The sequence below is a fragment of the Dendropsophus ebraccatus genome, chromosome 1 (assembly GCF_027789765.1).
Source record: "Dendropsophus ebraccatus isolate aDenEbr1 chromosome 1, aDenEbr1.pat, whole genome shotgun sequence".
Classification (NCBI taxonomy): Eukaryota; Metazoa; Chordata; class Amphibia; order Anura; family Hylidae; genus Dendropsophus; species Dendropsophus ebraccatus.
The window spans coordinates 218,514,278-218,528,137 of NC_091454.1; the positions used below are offsets into that span (position 1 = coordinate 218,514,278).

General features: G+C 46.0%; 1 protein-coding gene across 1 annotated transcript in view; it reads left to right on the plus strand.

Moving 5' to 3' along the window:
- STAG3 (STAG3 cohesin complex component) overlaps window positions 1-13,860 on the plus strand; it is a 50,676-nt gene that overhangs the window by 34,761 nt on the left and 2,055 nt on the right. The window contains exons 27-32 of the mRNA XM_069948642.1: window positions 643-791; window positions 2,546-2,668; window positions 3,057-3,274; window positions 9,158-9,296; window positions 12,245-12,340; window positions 13,742-13,832. Of these exons, the coding sequence (XP_069804743.1) occupies window positions 643-791; window positions 2,546-2,668; window positions 3,057-3,274; window positions 9,158-9,296; window positions 12,245-12,340; window positions 13,742-13,832 (816 nt within the window). The remainder of the gene's footprint in view (window positions 1-642; window positions 792-2,545; window positions 2,669-3,056; window positions 3,275-9,157; window positions 9,297-12,244; window positions 12,341-13,741; window positions 13,833-13,860) is intronic.

Consider the following 13,860-nt stretch of genomic DNA (forward strand, 5'->3'; position numbering starts at 1 on the left):
ATCTGGATCTGTCTGACGGACCATGTTTCTCTATAGAGATCTGGATCTGTCTGACGGACCATGTTTCTCTATAGAGATCTGGATCTGTCTGACGGACCATGTTTCTCTATAGAGATCTGGATCTGTCTGACGGACCATGTTTCTCTATAGAGATCTGGATCTGTCTGACGCACCATGTTTCTCCATAGAGATCTGGATCTGATCAGCCATGTTTCTCCATAGAGATCTGGATACATCTGACGGACCATGTTTCTCTATAGACATCTGGATCCATGTGACCGGCCATGTTTCTATATAGAGATCTGGATCCATGTGACCGGCCATGTTTCATTATAGAGATCTGGATCCATGTGACCGGCCATGTTTCTCTATAGAGATCTGGATCCATGTGACCGGCCATGTTTCATTATAGAGATCTGGATCCATGTGATCGGGTCATGTTTCTCTACACGTGGAGGATGCAATTGTGGAAGTACATTGGGCTGTATTAGATAGGATATCATACAGTGTGCTGGATGCCATACTGCAGTATGAGCAGCTCTGCCAGAGACAACCTGATGTCACCTCTCCAGGATAGTGATGAATGAGGTGATGTCTGCTGTCATATCTATAGTGAATGTAAAGCAGCTTCCCTCTCCCCAGGCATATACAGGTCTCATCTTAGAGGACGTCTCTCCTGACCGACGCTTTTCACAACCTTTCCTTGAAATCCGTGATCTGGCAAGACGCTTCTCCCTCCTCCTGGGGCCTGACCAAGTCAGAAATCGTGAGGACGTCCTCCTGCTGCACAAGTGAGTGTCCTGCTGCCCCCTGCTGGAGCCATCTCATACATTCTCCACAGCCCTTTATAATGAGAAGTGTACAGGTATAGGCTGTGACAGCAGATTCTTTGTATAAAGACCATATTACAGGGGGCGACTATGAGACCAATTTGTAATACAGGTCAGTGATCAGCTGGTGAACAAGCAAACTCATTCATCAGCTGATCAGATTGTTTTGTCTGCACGTCTTTTCTTGTGTCAGGATGTGTGACTGATGGCAGTCTGCAGTAAAGGGACGCATGAAAAATCCAGTCCCTGCCTGATCTGTGCAGACTCAGACCACGTAATAGGCCCTGTCATTTATCACACGTGACGGCTGCCCAGAAGGTTTCCCTGATCTCAGGTTATTGACGTTTGGGATTTTCCAGTCTCATGGTCTGTATTTTCAGGATATATATGTTGCAGTGAAATGATAGAATGAGGGATTTGATAATCTCCCGGGAAATGATGAAATGACCGCGTTGTTCCATCATTTCACTAGGGAATTGATCAAACCACTGACCCCTTTCAGGAAATGATGGAATGAACTCTATCATTTCCCCCTGCGACATAGAATTTGCTTACCGTATCGCCTCTCTGCTCCCCCTGGCCTGTCCTCTCTGCTCCCCGTTCGCCTCCGCCACCTCTCTGCTCCCCATTCTGCTAATTTCCCCTGCTGCACGCCTCCTGCTCCCCCAGGCTGTCCGCTCCGCTCCCTGTACGCCCCCGTCGCTGTACGTCTGCCGGGAGGTGTGCTGCTCTGCTCCCCGTCCGTCACCGGTCCCATCCGCCGGCCTTGCGACACGCATCCTGCTCCCTTAGCCCGTCCGCTCTGCTCCCCTTCCTCTCCACCATATGCCTGCCGAGAGGTGTGCTGCTCTGCTCCCCTTCCTCTCCACCATATGCCTGCCGAGAGGTGTGCTGCTCTGCTCCCCTTCCTCTCCACCATATGCCTGCCGAGAGGTGTGCTGCTCTGCTCCCCTTCCTCTCCACCATATGCCTGCCGAGAGGTGTGCTGCTCCGCTCCCCTTCCTCTCCACCATATGCCTGCCGGGAGGTGTGCTGCTCTGCTCCCCGTCCGTCACCGGTCCCATCCGCCGGCCTTGCGACACGCATCCTGCTCCCTTAGCCCGTCCGCTCTGCTCCCCTTCCTCTCCACCATATGCCTGCCGAGAGGGGTGCTGCTCTGCTCCCCGTCCGCTCCAACACCATGTGCCTGCCGCTGAGGTGTGCCGCTCTGCTCCCCGTCCGCCTCAAGACCATGTGCCTGCCACTGAGGTGTGCCGCTCTGCTCCCCCGTCCGCCTTGCCACCATATGCCTGCCGGGGAACTGTGCTGCTCTGCTCCCCCGTCCGCCTCCGCCGCCAAACGTAGAGTTGGGCGACTCCTCGATCATTCATGCCATCATTTCCCTGAAAGGGGTCAGGCATTTGATCAAATCCCTATGGAAATGATGAAACGGCGCGGTCCAGTCATTCCATCATTTCCCGGGATTTGATCAAATCCCTGGATTCTATCATTTCACTGATATATATAGATGCTATTATGTCATCTGTGTATGCTTTAACCCTTTTCCACTACATTCTTATTATACACTATATGGCCATACTCACTACCCGCTCCCACATAGTCATCCCCCTGTATGACTTAGCAGTATATGTAGAGTGGTAATATAGGAGTGCTCTCCAGTATATGCCAGTATCATTGCTGCTTCTCATCCAGTAACCTTTGTGTTTGTGTTTTAGAGAAGGTATAAAGTTCTCTCTGAGGCCCCCTGCTGGTGCCGCCTGGTCTCCGGAGAACGTCCTCTTCCTGGATATATTAAGTGAATTTTCTCCTAAACTTCTTAGACAGGACAAAGCCTCTCTGTGAGTAACCCTGGAGCTGTAATAAAACTGGATAGAAGTGAGATGTGGATATGTAGCTAATGTGTGCACCTCTGTATAGAGACCAGGTTATGGCTGTGGTGTATGGTTACTTATGGGGTGCAGGATATATGCGTCTCTGCACGCTAATGTTTAAAGGGGTTGTTCACCAAAATTTCCTTCTTGCAAATCAACTGGTGCCAGAAAGGGGCAGAGATTTGTAATTTACTTCTCAAGTCTTCAAAAATCTCAAGTCTTCCAGTACTTATCAGCTGCTGTATGTCCTGCAGGAAGTGGTGTATTCTTTCCAGTCTGACACAGTGCTCTGCTGCCACCTCTGTCCATGTGAGGCTGAAGCTTTACTATAACACTCCCCTCCCATCCTTTCCAGCTTGCAGTACCTGGAGGAGACGTGTCAGCTGTGTATCCCCCCGGAGCAGGCTGTAGAAGGGGATGAAACGTGGGCCCCGCTGCATGCCTATAAGAAGTCACTGGGTACAGATGTCGAGCGCAGTCCTTCCACACCGAGAACACGCCGGACAAGAGAGAGAAGGCAGGCTCACTCACCCTGGTTCTCTCCGCTGAGTAAGAGGAGAAGGTTCAGCAAGGGTGAGTAATCCTCAACACTTCTTAAAGTGAATGTACCATCAGGAGTGATTTAAAAAAAAAAATAAATTTCACTACCTTTTCTGCACCAATGCGGAGATCCCGGTGGTGCGGTCCATTTTTCAAAATGCTACCTGATTTATTTATGTGCAGACCAGCCCAGCCCCCCCCCCCCCCCCAGTGTAAGGGCCTTATTACACCTAACGATTATCGTTCGAAAAATCGTTAGATTGTTTGGATTTGAACGATAATCGTTTAGTGTAATAGCAGACAACCATTAACCTCTTAAGGACCCATGACGTACCGGCACGTCATGGATCACTGTCACTTAAGGACCCATGACGTGCCGGTACGTCATCCCTTTAAACGGGCGCCGCGGCCGGCCGGGTCCCGATCGGGGGAGATAGCCTGCTATAATACATAGCAGGCCATCTCTCCCTGTCGGCATGGAGGGTTGTTAACCCCCCCCATGCCGACGATCGCCGCTATTGGCTGATAAGCCCATAGCGGCGATCGGAACCTTTCCGGGCCATCGGTGGCCCGATGACCCGGAAAAAAATGGCGGTCGGTGCTGTCCGAGGACGGCACCGACCGCCATTACTGTAAAAAGTAATGGTGGTCACGGTACCACCGTCCCGATCGCCGTGAACGGCCGGCCAGCCGGCCGGCCGTTCACGGCGATCAAAGTCCCCACAAGTAATAAATACCTGCTCCGGACCCCTCAGCTAGGTAGCTGAGGGGTCCGGAGCAGGTATTTGTACATTACTCACCTGTCCCGGGGTCCTGATCGGCGTCTTCCGGGTTCCCGGCGTCCACTTCCTCTTGTCGGGACTTCGGCTTCTTCCGTGAGTCCCGATCGGCTGTTTCCGGCTCCAGCGTCGTCTATTTTCGTATTTTTCCGGCTCCAGCGTCGTCTATTTTCGGATCTTGCGCTCTGCTGCCCCTAGCGGCTGATAAGTGTAATACACGTATCAGCCACTACAGGGATGTTCAGAATGTAGTAAAAAAAAAAAATTTTTTCCCAATTTTTTTTTTTTCTATTTTCCGCACCCTATCGCCGCTGAGTGTTGATCAGCATCGCACGAAAGTGCGCTGCTAATCAGCAACTCCTCCTTTTTGGCGTAGGGTGTTTTTTTTTTATATCCTACTGCCACGGTCTGCTTATAAGTGCCGAACATAAGTGCGGCATTCATCAGCAACACCATTTTTGGCGTAGGTTTTTTTTGTATACTTACTGTAAAAAACACGTAAAAAAACACTACATTACACCACACTACATTGAATAAAGTTTTACACTACACCACTACATACCCCATATACCAATCCCCATATAAAGATGGCCCCCAGGGTGTTTTCGGTGTCGGACGCATACATTATTATTGCCTCCGACACCGAAACAGCCAGTGAGGATGAATTGGGGGGATCCTTCTTTCCTCCATTCATCCTCATCCTCCTCATCATCCAGTGACGTGTCTGGGAGTAGCGTAGCGTACGCTGCCCCCCAGACACGTCTTTTCCGCCAGTACCGTCCCAATAAGAGATGACGGTATGGCGTGAAATTCTACAAACTCTGTGAGAGTACCTCAGGGTACACTTACAGATTTAGGGTACGTGCACACTGCGGAATGGCGAAGGATAACCCTTCGTGCATTCCGCAGCTGGCACCCGCCGGCGGACTGATGCAGGGGCGCGTCTCCGCCTGTGTCATAGACTCTATCCTATGCATGGGCGGATTCCATTATCCGTCATTCCATCAACACGTTGGACGCAGAGCGGAATCCGCCCGTGCATAGAATGGAGTCTACGACACGGACGGAGACGTGCGCCTGCATCAGTCCGCCGGCGGGTGCCAACTGCGGAATGCACAAAGGGTTATCCTTCGCGATTCCGCAGTGTGCACGTACCCTTAGAGTGTATGAAGGAAGGGACACCCGAATCCAGCCGCCAGATGCCCCCCCCCCCCATCCTCGGAGTTAGTGGGGAGATCGTCCGGGAACTGATCTTCCCACTGCTGGATAAAGGTCACCACCACCCGTACGGGGATAACTTTTATACCAGCACCCCCTCTTCTGGTCCCTCGCTGCCTGAGCTACTGTAGCTTGCGGCACGATCCGAACATATCAGAAATAGTAATAGCGCCCTAATATTTAGCAGCCATGGAGCGGACCCAGCGCTTCTGGATATGAAGGACCCCGTATCGCACCAGGACAACATTTTCCAGGTGACGTCCCCCACACTGGAGAACAGGAGACCCCAGAAGAAGTGCAGAGTGTGGGGTAACAGGGGGATCAGGAAGGACACCATTTACCAGTGTGACACCTGTCCTGATCCCCCCGGCCTCTGCATACTGGATCGCTCCAAGGCGCACTACACGTCATTGGGGTTCTACATTATCTAAATTCTGTCCCTTATTCCTATTTCAGGGGTCACGTTGATCCAGGGATTATTCTGATCGCCATTATGGAGTCGGGAAGGAATTTTTCCCCTGTGATGAGGCTACTGTCGTCTGCCTCACGAGGGGTTTTTGCCTTCCTCTGGATCAACACAGGTTGAATTTGATGGACACCTGTCATTTCCAACCTTATAAACTAATAATTGGCCTAATACCCCCAAATAAATTAGAATTGTCCCTTTTCCACAGCTAAGTAGGTATGGCCGCCATTCCCATTAGAGGATGCCATGATGCAATTACAAAGCCTCTGTGCGGCCAGGACAGTAGAAACCCCCCACAAGTGACCCCATTCTGGAAACTACACCCCATAAGGAATCTAACAAGTGGGGCAGCGGGTATATGGCCCCCTGGTGACGGCCACATTTGGGACGTGAAAATGAAAAAAATGGTATTTTTTATTTTCACGGCACATGTCCTACACATGTGCCCATCACTAGTGGGGTCCATATGCTCACTGCACCCCTTGTTAGATTCCTTATGGGGTGTAGTTTCCAGAATGGGGTCACTTGTCGGGGGTTTCTACTGTTCTGGCAGCACAGGAGCTTTGTAATTGCGACATGGCCTCCATCCCCCATTCCAGCCTCTAAATGGCGCTCTGTCCCTTTGGTGGCTTGCCCTGTGCCCATATGGCACATTATGTCCACATGTGGGGTATTTTCGTACTCAGGGGAAACTACCCTACACGTTTTGTGTTCATTTTCTTTTTTTAACCCCTTGTGGAAATGGAAAAAAATCAAGGCTAGACCAACATTTAGTGTAATTTTTTTAAAATTTTTACTCTAAATCATTGATCTTGTCTTGATTTTTTCATTTTCACAAGGGGTTAAAAGATAAAAAAAAACACAATGTGTAGAGCAATTTCCCCTGAGTACGGAAATACCCCACATGTGGACATAAAGCGCCATGCGGGTGCAGGGTAAGCCTCCAAAGGGAAGGTGCGCCATTTGGTTTTTGAAGGCTGGATTTGGATGGAATGGATTTCGAGGGGCCATGTTGCATTCAAAAGGCCCCTGTGTTGCCAAGACAGTTAAACCCCCCACAAGTGACCCTATTATGGAAACTACACCCCTCAAGGAATGTAACAAGGGGTGTAGTCAGCATATGGACCCCACTGGTGACGGGCACAAATGTGGAACAATGTGGCGTGAAAATGAAATATTAAATTTTTTACACTATAATGTTGGTCTAGCCTTGAATTTATCATTTTCACAAGGGGTTAAAAGAGAAAAAAACACACAAAATGTGTAGAGCAATTTCCCCCGAGTCCGTAAATACCCCACGTGTGGACATAAAGCGCCATGTGGGTGCAGGGCAAGCCTCCCAAGGGAAGGAGCGCCATTTGGATTTTAGAGGTTGGATTTGGCTAGAATGGATGATGAACGCCATGTCGCATTTACAGAGCCCTTGTGCTGCCAAAACACTGTAAACCCCCCACAAGTGACCCCATTCTGGAAACTACACCCCTCAAGGAATCTAACAAGGGGTGCAGTGAGGATATGGACCCCTGGATGACGGGCACATTTGTGCCATGAAAGTGAAAAAATGAAAATTTTCACTTTCACGTCACATTTTTCCACATTTGTGCCCGTCACCAGTGGGGTCCATATGCTCACTGCACCCCTTGTTAGATTCCTTGAGGGGTGTAGTTTCCAGAATGGGGTCACTTGTGGGGGGTTTCCAGTGTCTTGGCAGCACGAGGGCTCTGTAAATGCGACATGGCCCTTGAAATCCATTCCAGTGAAATCCAGCTTCCAAAAGCCAATTGGCGCTCCTTCCCTTTGGAGGCTCGTCCTGCGCCCGCTTGGCACTTTATGTCCACATGTGGGGTATTTCCGTACTCGGGAGAAACTGTGCTACATGTTTTGTGTTTTTTTTTTCCTTTTATCCCTTTGTGAAAATGAAAAATTGAAGGCTAGAACAACGTTTTAGTGTAAAAAATACTTTAGTCTTTTTTCAAGCCATATTGTTTGGAAAATCTGTGAAGCACCTGTGGGGTCCAGATGCTCACCGCACCCCTTGTTACATTCCTTGAGGGGTGTAGTTTTCTAAATGGTGTCCCTTTAGGGGTGTTTTTTAGGTTTTGGCACCCCAGAGCCTCTGCCAACCTGAAGTGGTACAGTCAAAAATGACCAAAAATAACGGAGCCATTGAAATTCACTAGGCGCTCCCTTATATCTGAGGCTTGTGGTTGCGTCAAATAGCGCAATAGGGCCACATATGGGGTATTTCTATAAACTGCAGAAATGGGGCAATCAATATTGGGGTGCATTTCTCTGGTAATAGGTTTATAATTATGAAAAATATTGGATTACAATAAAATCTCTGCACAGAAAATTAAAATTTTCAAATTTCTTACACACTTAGCTTTTATTTCTGTGACTCCCCTAAAGGGTTAAAAAACTTTCTGGATGTGCTTTTGCAGAGTTTAGGGGGTGCAGTTTCTGAAATGGGGTGCTTCGTGAGGCTTTCTAACACACAGTCCCCTCAAATACACTTTAAACCTGAACAGTTCCCTAAAAATATCTGATTTTGAAATTTTACTGAAAATTTGGAAATTTGCTGCTAATGTTTTAAGCTTCCTATTGTCTAAAAAAAATGAAATATAGTTTAATAAATGCCGCCAACATAAAGTAGACATGTTGCTAATGCTATTTAATATATAATTTATGTGGTATAACCATTTTCTGTATAAGCAGAAAAGTTTTAAAGTTGGAAAAATGCATTTTTTCACAATTTTTCACGCTATTTTGGGTTTTTTCATAAAGATTCGTTATAAGTATCGACTCCAATTTACAAGAAATGTGAAGTACAATATGTCACGAGAAAACAATCTCAGAATCAGCCGGATAGGTAAAAGCATCCCGAAGTTATTAATGAATAAAGTGACACTGGTCAAATTCATAAAATTTGCTCCGGTCCTTAAGGCCATTTCAGGCCCGGTCCTTAAGGGGTTAAATGACGAACGAGGAATTTTTATCGTTGATTGTTCGTATGTAATAAGACGTCCGCAAGAACGATCATAAGTAACTATCATCGTTCCGTGTAATTGGGCAAACTATTTCAGGTCCTTCGCAGTAGTAATCGTTTAAGATCGTTTATCGATGATCGTTGTAAAATCGCTTTGTGTAATAGTACCCTTACAATATCCCCTCCCCTCGGTGATGCGGACCTCACCACCGGGATTTCTGCGCCACTACTCCAAATGTTACATTGGCTTTAACATATCATATACACATCCTGCTCCCTTATATAAGTGTTCTATTTCATCTCTGTATCTCCCACCATCCCAGTCCCTGGCCACCATTGGGGTGTGTTTATACTGTGACTTTTCCATGTGCTATATATGTAGATATTGATATCTGTATACATGATTACACTGCTTCTCTGTATAGAAATCAGAAACTATACTATCACTACTATTTATCTTATTACAGAGGTCTCCAGCAGTGACCTGGGTGAGGAAGAGGAAGGTGGCCAGTCACCATTGATGTCTTCTACTATGCTGCGCAGGAGGGTGGCCACTCCAGCTCCGGCAGATGACAGAGGAGGATCCGATTCTGATTTTGATACCAGGTAAGAAACTTCATTTAAGTCTGACATGCAAGAAAACAAAAGTTGGATGATTGCACATTACTTGATAGCACGGCACTGGCTTTTCCCCCAGGTCTGCTCTAACCTTCCCGCTGTGTCACCATATAGACCTAAAATGGGTTATCCAGACTTAGAAAAAGCTTTCTTGAAAAAAAAAACGCCACCCCTGTTCCCAGGTTGTGTGTGGTAATACAATTCAGCACCATTCATTTCAATGGAACTGAACTGAGGATAAGAGTGGTGCTGTTTCTGGCAGAAAGCGGCCATGTTTCTCCTAGTCTTGATAACTCCTTTAAACAGAAGCTGTCAGGTCGCTTCCATATACATCCCGTCATGCTTGCCCCCACTACTAATCGGTAGCACAGTGTGGACGCCATTTCTGCTGGTTAATCACATAATAAATAGAATATTATTTTAGAGCCTGTCCAAAATGTGCCGTGTCACGCGCGGATCTCTTCCACTGCATGTGGACCTGTCCGGAAATACAAAAAGGCTGGTCGGAATGTTTATCATTTATACGTGTTTGGGAACGAGATATTCAACTTTCCCCAACGAGTTGTTTGTTTCACTATATACCGACATCAGATATGGCAAACTCTCGTCTGATGATAGGTGCTAAAGGAACCCATATCACACTGCTAGCATTTAACAAATGCTTGTTGCGCCACTGGCTTACAGATTCTATCCCAACACAATCTGAATTAAAGGATTTACTTTATATTGATAGATTGGATACCCTGCGTACTCCGGACAGATACACAACTCATTTTTTCAAAGTATGGCGTAAGTTTATTGAAAAACAGCTGTCGCAACCAGAGAGAAATAATTTAATGACACAATTTCGAAACTCTCATTGGTATATTGGAGAGAATCTTAGAGGAACACTGGGGATTCAGAAAATTTCTTAGTGGGAGGAGGCGATTGGCTGGTACAATTGGGTCATCAGGCCCAATTTCATATGATACTTCTTTAAGGCTGAAGTTATTAGTTGTTTTTTAGGTTGTTAGATTTGTTCAATATATATTAAAAGACATGTCAAATCTTTGGCATTAATACGTTAAGTACTTTTATTTTAAAATTTTCAGCCAAATATATCTTGGAACTTATTACATATTGTAAAATCTACCTGCTTTAGGAACCGTCCTTAGTTGATAGTTATTACTTTACTAAATTTGCATGTAGTCACCAAATCCTGTCTATAAGATAGATTTCTTTCAATGTATATGTCTAGTAGGTCTTTGGTTTTTGTTTTCAGAGAATTTTTAGATGTCATATCTTCTTTGTGGACCAGCTAGATTTTAACAATGATTTACTACTAATGTTTTATTATTATATAGATAAAAATTCACAGGCAAGAGTCAGAGAAAAATGTATGTACAGGATGTATAGAACGTATTTGTAATTCATTTTTCTGATGTACATGTGATGTTAACTGAAATTGTGCCTAATAAAATATTGTTTAAAAAAAAAAATAGAATGAGGGTCAGAACACTGTTCACTTTATGAGGCCTCAGGGACCGGACAGGTTCTCTTTAACCCCTTAACGACCAAGGGCATAAATGTACGCCCTGGCCTCATTAAGGGTGTTCAGAGGGGGCCGCGCGGCGACCTTTCTCTGAACCACAACAATCCCGGGAGCTATCTGCAGCCTGGGACCGCAGCAATTAGCCGCCACGGTCTGATCACCGTACACGCTAGTTAGCCATTTAAATGCAGCTGTCAAAGTTGACAGCTGCATTTAAATCTCTGTGTTCTCCCATCCCAAGCGGTCTAGTGGGAGGACTGACCCCCCCCGATCCCCCCCCCCCCCCACCGCAACACGATTGCACAGTAGCAGTACCCGCTTGTGACCCGGCCGGGGGTCTGCACCGTAATGGTGCTTATCCCGGCTCGCTAATCTATTGCTCTCGGCTGCAGCACTATATATCTATACTGCAAAGATCTCATTGAGAGATCAGAGCAGTCAATCTAGAAGTCCCCCAGGGGGAATATCCCTAACCCCTGGGGGGAAAACCCTAACCCCGGGGGGACTTCTAGTAAGTGTGTAAAAAAAAAAAAACCAATCCCCTCCCCTAATAAAAGTTTGAATCACCCCCCTTTCCCCATTTTATAAATAAAAATAAACAAACATGTTTGTTATCGCCGCTTGCGTAATCGCCCAAACTATTAATTTATCACATTCCTGATCTCGCACGGTAAACGGTGTAAGCGTGTAAGCGTGTAAAGAAATTCTAAAATACAAAATTGCACACAAAAATGTAATAAAAAGTGACCAAAAAGTTGCATATACAAAATAAAGTTACCGATAGAAAGAACACATCATGGCGCAAAAAATGACACCTCACACAGCCCCATAGACCAAAGGATAAAAGCGCTATAAGCCTGGGAAATTTAAGGAACATATATTTTTTTAAAAAAGGTTTAAAATTTTTAAAAGCCATCAAATAAAATAAAAGTTACACAGGTTACATAATCGTTGTAATTATAACGACTTGAGGAACATGTATAACAAGTCAATTTTACCCTAGAGCGAACAGCGTAAACACGAAACCTCCCCAAATAAAAAAAAAAATTATTATTTTTTTTTTCAATTTCACCACACATTTAATTTATTTCTGGTTTCGCAGTGTACTTTATGCAAAAATTACGTCTGCCATTGCAAAGTACAATTAGTGGCGCAAAAAATAAGGGATCATGTGGGTCTCTAGATGAAAAAATGCAAGTGCTATGGCCTTTTACGCACAAGGAGGAAAAAATGAAAGTGCAAAAATGGAAATTGGGCCCAGTCCTTAAGGGGTTAATAAAGGTTTCTATTCAAGGCTGAGGTGTGTGTGCATCCAGTAGGACGTAATGGCTTCTGTTATGTCTGTATTTCATAAGAACGTCTGCTGCTTCAGACACAGCACTGTAATACATCTTCTCTGTGACAGCCAATCCTTCACTGTCCGCCGCCCCCTGCTGCCCGCTCGTACTTTGCAAAGGACACAAGAAGAAAATCCATTTGCCTTGCGCAGCAGTCTACATCGGTGAGATAATGGGTCACTCGTGTTACTGTATGTAAGGGATTGTCAGTCATCTTAGGTCCCATACATACCGCGAGACGGCCAGAATAAAGAAAGCCAGAGGGATTTGTTCTCTCTGTAGAATATTATTGATGGGGATTCATGATAAGCTGCAGGACAATACATGTGGATGAGGTAGAAAAAAAAAAAAAAAGCTGACGAAAACCTGACATTGTATGTGGTACACTTTTCACCAGGGTATCATGTGCCCTGATGACAGAGGAGCTGCATCTATAAAGCCTAAATGGTTACTGACATTTCCAACACCTTCCCTTCATTTACCAAAAATCATCCCTGAAAGTCTTGGCCACTAGCTATTTCTGTTGTCTACAATCTGCTGTCCACTTCCTGCTGTCAGGTGAAATCTGTCTTTAGTAACAGCTAGATCAGGACACATTTTAGAAAGTGGGTGTGGTTTACCATTGCAAGAGCCTGCGGAACCCTGGGCGGTGCACCTGCAAGCTGAACCAGTCTGCCTGCTATAGATGATCCACTGTGTTCCTCAAAGTTTAAAGCGTTATCCAGTGCTGTCTTCTTCCAGAGACAGCACCACTTGTCTCCAGCTTGGGAGGGGTTTTGCTGCTCAGTTCCATTGAAGTAAATGGAGCTTAATTGTAAAATTCTGAACTGGAGACAAGAGTCGTGCTGTCTCTGAAAGAAAGTGGCCATGTTTTTGTAGCACTGGATAACCCCTTTAAATCAGGGCAGCTTCCCCTTGTGTAAATAGCAGTGTATTTACCGCTGTGTGCCCTAGTGTTAGTGTATTCTTCTCCATCCCTTTAGCTTCTCAGTAGCAGTTCAGTATTTAGTGTAACCCTTTCTTTGCGGTTTCCTATATATCTGGTCACATGGCTGCTTACGCAGATACTACATCAATAACCCCTTCTCCATTACATGGCACCTATCATCAACTCCGCCCAGTGCATTTTCTCCAGCACTATATAGCAGAGAGGAGTATGTGCTGTGCTGTGATTGCCCAGAGAAGTAAGGGAAAGAAAGCTCTGTATGTGTATTACCAGCAAACAACCCCGCTTTAGTCCTGTCCCCTCAACTGTAGAGAATAAGAAATAGATCTGCACCATAGAGGGTGCTCAATAACAGGCAAACACCTCATCACTATACTGAAGGGTTAATCTAGTAAAACCATCACCAATATCAGTGTAACTGGCCGACCGTCTAATGCGATGTCTGTCAGGGAGATTTATACCGTATACCGCCAGCAGAGGTGTCCAGCAGATACATGTACGCTAGGTCGAGGGAGTGTGCAAACGTATAACGTTATTAGCCGACAGCTATTCTATATATGTGTGTGTGTGTGTGGCCAGCCACTCAGGCCTGGTATTAATATTGTATTGTCATTCACAGACTGAGCTTAAGGGAGGAGGAAGAGGAGGGAGAACTGGTGATAGATGACAGGGAAAGCAGCATGACGTCCTCAGCAGGAGAGCAGGAGGAGGTAAGGACTAATGGCAACGTGAATACAT